Below are 5,678 nucleotides of genomic sequence, written 5' to 3' on the forward strand. Positions count from 1 at the left end.
GACCTATACAATAGTTACAAACATGAGCATTAGTTTTCTGTGGAATAGGAATGAATGCGATCCCCATGGTTCTCTGTCGTGACTATTTATGCTCATCATAACTGTTTATCAATTGTTCTATGAAGAGATGCGGGCGTTAGCTCGCTATTGGCTGTCAATCATATATATTGACAGCCTCATCATCATCATCATCACCATCATCATTTTCATAATTTGTATTTAGTGACAATGTATTTCTTTTACATCTTTCTTTTGCAGAAGACGGAAATGCCGTATTTTTAAAAGATTTGAATATATACCGATTGATGCAAACGACGAAGAGGTTCACTTACTTTCGAATGAAAGAAAGATGTGTATAAGAGACAGGTATATATATATATTGTATACTGTGTAAAACGATGATGTAATATTTTGAAGAGGAAAAAAATATCAAATATTACTTTTTGTCTTATCTAGTTCATGTTATCTCCTGTTGAGATTGGTTTGGTGTTTCTACTACTTGGTCTCGTATACGGATCTACGGCTCCATTCTTCGGATGGTTATCCGAGAAACGCGCCTCGCCACGCTTACTAGTCATTTGCGGTAATGTACTCTTCTGCCTAGGTTACATCATGCTCGGCCCATGGCCCCCATTGAATCTTAAAAGGTAATCTCACCACGTGTGTGCACACGTGTGTGTGTGTTAAATGATTACATGAATAAGAATAATGTCATGTTCATTTACTGAGTTCCTCAAATTGATCATACTTTATATATTATTAATTTTATAGTTCTGTACCATTGATCTGTGTGGGTATTATATTAGTGAGTATTGCGTTTGGACTCGCCTTTTCCCCCTCCTATCAAGACCTACTAGTCAGTGCAACTTTTAATGGCATGCCGTCTAATCTTTCGACGTGCAGTGTGATGTCAGCTTTGTTCAACAGTGCATATTCGCTTGGGTAACGTTACGACAAATTACGTTTTTCAGTCCTAGTGAATTTAATTCATAGTTCATGTAAAGATGTAGTCTGAAACCTTCAATTAAGCCGCTCCTCAAATATTGAATTGGTCATTTAAAACGATCAAATAATAAACTGTCTACTTTTAACGAGACACGCCAAAAACAATTCAGTTATACTTGTTTACCGACAATTTACTAAAAATAATATATATAATTATTATATAATTCTTTTTTCCAATTAAATTGATCGCCAGTAATTTTTAGGTATTGTGCCAAGCTGGCAAAACCTGATTGCATAAATGCGGGTGTCGCATGGATTTCCTCAGCGCCCGTGACCAATTCGGCCCGGGGAAGGAAATCCTGAATTATAATATCATAGATTTCTATTATTATTATTACTTATATCTTTTATATTCAATTTTTATACTTATTTAGTTAATTATGTTAAATATGAATATTCTGCACCATTTTATTTGTAAATCATAGGCCTATATATGTAAATCGATATGAGTCTCATAGTTATCAGAATGGGCGGAGGGGTGGGGAGGTCGATGAATCCCCCTCAAATTAATCAAAATAAAAAAAATGATCATTACTGTGACAAGAATAATATATGACATGTAAGCCACCCTCTTATAATAAGATTTACAGAGTACCGTAACTAAATAACTCCATGAACTAAATGACACTTGCCTCAGACGCTGCGCACACGCAAGGCTTGACCCCCTTCGAATTTTACCCTGGCTGCGCCATGCAGATAGATACTAGATGAATTTGCCAGTATTTTCCTGTGTCAATAACCATTTGCTTAAACAATTTCTTTCACTTTACTTTTCTACCCAGGTCGTTTCTTGGCCCAGTTATTGGAGGAGGCTTGGTGCAGACACACAGCTTTGCTTTTATGGCTTCTGTGATCGGTCTAATGAATCTGATTCTTGGGGGAGGCATCATCTTCTTTACGTCTTGGGAATTTAATTGTGGTAAAAGGTATTATACCCTATTATGTTTACTTTACTTTACGTGTTAAAATCCGTGTACCCCTTGATAATTATTTAGGCGTAGGCCCCTATTCACATTTATTTGTTTTGTTTTCATTCGAGTTTGAAATACTAATATTCCTTACTGTATGTTAATAGAGTGTCATACTTCAGTGACATTAACAGTAAATGTAAGGGTATCATAAACATAGGATGAGAGCAGAGATTGAAAAATAATCCGCTCGGTACTGGTTAAAACACGTTTGGTGTTGTGGACGACTGAGGCTATCGGCACTGCCGCAGTGCCAAAAAGCTGCTGTTTTCTATCGGCACTGCCACAGTGCGAAAAAAGCTGTTATTTTCTATCAGCTTTATTGCCGCAGTGCGAAAAAAGCTCCGATTTTCTATCGGCACTGCCGCAGTGCCAAAACACTGCAGTTTTCTATCAGCACCGCCACTCGAAAAGCTGCTGTTTAATTAATCAAATGGATGTTTTTATCGATAAATTATGGTATCAATAATTGGTTAGATACCGTACGGATTCAAAATTATTTTTATTTTTCTTATTTTGTTAAGCAACTTTCCCAACGATATTTCACCATTGGCTTAAATTAGTAAAGGTTGGTAGTGATAAAAGCTTGGAATATTTAAAAAATAAAACACGACGACTTAAATTTGGGTAATCATAAGTTTTACATGATGTGTGATTTATATGTTAATAGACAGGCCTATGCCTATGGAAATTTTAAGTTTAAATGTAAGATGTTATATACCTACTGTAGCAGGGATTATTCTTACTGCAAGTAGCTAATTATTTCTATTAGGTATATATCTAAACCGCTATGTAAAAAACAATTAAAAAACATGTTGAAGAATTAAAAATATTTTTTTTAATAATTATGTTGAGACCTATACAATAGTTACAAACATGAGCATTAGTTTTCTGTGGAATAGGAATGAATGCGATCCCCATGGTTCTCTGTCGTGACTATTTATGCTCATCATAACTGTTTATCAATTGTTCTATGAAGAGATGCGGGCGTTAGCTCGCTATTGGCTGTCAATCATATATATTGACAGCCTCATCATCATCATCACCACCATCATCATTTTCATAATTTGTATTTAGTGACAATGTATTTCTTTTACATCTTTCTTTTGCAGAAGACGGAAATGCCGTATTTTTAAAAGATTTGAATATAAACCGATTGATGCAAACGACGAAGAGGTTCACTTACTTTCGAATGAAAGAACACAGTCTCATTGATGGGAAGGATCTCTATACGACTACATAAAATGCTAAAGGCACACAGACTGAAAGCACATAGGATGAAGCAAACACCCTGACATCAGAAAACCTTGGTATCAACACACGTCTTCAGAATAAATCATAGCGTTAGAACTCTTGCGTAAGAACTCTCGTCCGTATTAGAATATCCAGGATTCAGCTCATTAAACACAGAGCATCCTGGCGATAGAGCATTCGCCGTCATTATAACTCTCTCAGAACATTGATGGTATCAGAACACACTGTCATTATTATATGACGTCAAAATACTCTGACACAAGGAACCTGGTTTCAAATACACATCGTAGCATCAGATCATCCTGGCGTCAGAGCAGTGGCGTCAGAACACCCTCTGTAAGACACCCTTTCATGAGAACACGCTCTGTAAGACACCCTTTCATGAGAACACCCTCTGTAAGACACCCTTTCATGAGAACACCCTCTGTAAGACACCCTTTCATGAGAACACCCTCTGTAAGACACCCTTTCATGAGAACACCCTCTGTAAGACACCCTTTCATGAGAACACGCTCCATGGATGATCCAAATGATGAATATCGCAGTTCATGTCCTTAATACAAAGCAATAACTAAACAGACATTACTACAAGAACTAGAGCATGATGGAGAGAAAATTAAATGTAATGATGATGAAGTGAATGAGAGTGATTATTAGGCCTATGCAATTTTAGTCGTTTTAATCAGTGATAGGTATCATGATGTTTTATGCAGATGCCAATGATAGTGATTTTTTGATTTGAATTTAAGTTTTTATATTCAAGATTTTATGTTGTTGACACAAGAATAACGTTTTATGAGAATGAGAATGATTATTATTCAATTTTAGTCGCTTTTATCATTGATTAGTGATCATGATGTAGTGATTTTTATGCAGATGCCAATAATAGTGATTTTTTTTTTTTATTTGGTTTTTATTTTCAAGATTTTACGTTGTCGGCACAAGAATAAAGTTTTAGGAATATTAATTTGCATATCGTATTTATAAATTGTGTATTAAGATTGCAGGTGGTTAATAAAGGATATATTATGGTTCATGCCTTATTTCGCCAAAATGTCACATGTCAAGCTTTATCTTTCTTAGACGCCAGCAGAAACCATTTATTTTATAATAGTCTATAACTTATAATATTTATATACTGCAACAATAGAATAACGTAGGGGAATAATATTTTAAAAGTATACAGATGCAATGAAAGGTTGTTTTCATTGCTTAAGTGCCAGTATATTAAAATCGAACGTATTTTGAGTTTTCTTTACATTGATGGTTCCTGTCAAATTGTCACATAAATTGTCATGAATATAAAGCCTATTCATATTTTACTATTATGTTACTGTATTCGATTCTAAAGTATAAAATATTTTACTATAATATTATTCGATTGTAAAGAGATAAAATTATCTAGCATCAAAAAAAATTTTTTTTTTGTTTTGTTTTGTTTTTCATAAAGATAATTTTATGGAGGTACAAAATAATGTTATACCCCCACGGTTAGATATTGGATGAACCATTACTTTATTTTAACGATTACGTAATATTTTAGGTGTTTTGGTTTTGGATTTCAGTGATTCTGTTTTTTTGCTGCAGTGATTCATGGGCGCATGAGCCTAATATTTGAAGCCATGTTTACACATAGGCCTAGGATGTACAGTATATGATTTCTAAAAATGTGCTAAGAAGAACACTATGTTTAAAATGAGTGTTATTTATTTATTGAAGTTTGTGGTAAAAAGAGAATTGTTCCGGTGATAAGATAGCTCAGTGTTGTGTAATTCACAATAAATAATTAAAATGCGATACTGGTAATGAGAATTTTCTCTTTTGTTGAAAACAATGATGATGACGGCATTGACCTAATGGGCTGTCATGGCATCGCCGTCGTCGTTGGCATCGACATGTAATCATCATCATCCATCGTCGTCATCTTCCACAAAATTATCATCCGCATCATCACATTCTCATCATTAGGCCCTATAGGCCTAATCCTCCCCCTTTTCATCTTCATTTAATCCTTATGATCATCGTCGTCCACAATATATCGCTTATTAAAATACTGTTAATGAATTAGTTGTTAGTAATAGTACTGCATTGTTTTGTTCCAAATTGTGCGAATAGTGTGCTGTGTGAATGGACAGTGTGAATATTGGAATAAGGATTAATGCGCCATCAACGGTTTGTACGGCCTAAATGAAAATGTAAACAAGAGTGGTCCTACTTGGTTTGGAGTGTGAAAACTGTGCCGAACTTCGAGCATTTACTGTATTCAGATCATTAAAGTAGCAAGTAGAGTTATATATCCTTTATTATAAAGTCAAATGATAATAATTACAATAATTGTTATAGATGTAGGGCCTAGGCCTCTAGCTTAGATACTGGGCCTAAGGTAGGCCTACCCTACTAGGAAGATGTGTATAAGAGACAGGTTCATGTCCTTAATACAAAGCAATAACT

General features: G+C 34.8%; 2 protein-coding genes across 3 annotated transcripts in view; both read left to right on the top strand.

Moving 5' to 3' along the window:
• Positions 1-5,033, top strand: part of LOC117122010 (MFS-type transporter SLC18B1-like) — a gene marked incomplete in the record, with an annotated part of 9,714 nt that extends 4,681 nt beyond the window's left edge. The window contains 4 exon segments of the mRNA XM_033267484.1: positions 457-647; positions 772-942; positions 1,788-1,931; positions 3,086-5,033. Coding sequence (XP_033123375.1) covers positions 457-647; positions 772-942; positions 1,788-1,931; positions 3,086-3,188 — 609 coding nt within the window.
• Positions 5,034-5,409: 376 nt separating this feature from the next.
• Positions 5,410-5,678, top strand: part of LOC117122020 (MFS-type transporter SLC18B1-like) — an 8,993-nt gene continuing 8,724 nt past the window's right edge. The window contains exon 1 of one of the 2 annotated variants that reach the window (XM_033267502.1): positions 5,410-5,510. The gene's annotated coding sequence lies outside the window, so the exon portion shown is untranslated. The remainder of the gene's footprint in view (positions 5,511-5,678) is intronic. The other variant, XM_033267503.1, reaches the window with a different exon arrangement.

The sequence above is a fragment of the Anneissia japonica genome, unplaced genomic scaffold (genome assembly GCF_011630105.1).
Source record: "Anneissia japonica isolate Jap-2015-1 unplaced genomic scaffold, ASM1163010v1 scaffold288015_len651517_cov191, whole genome shotgun sequence".
In the NCBI taxonomy this organism is placed as follows: domain Eukaryota; kingdom Metazoa; phylum Echinodermata; class Crinoidea; order Comatulida; family Comatulidae; genus Anneissia; species Anneissia japonica.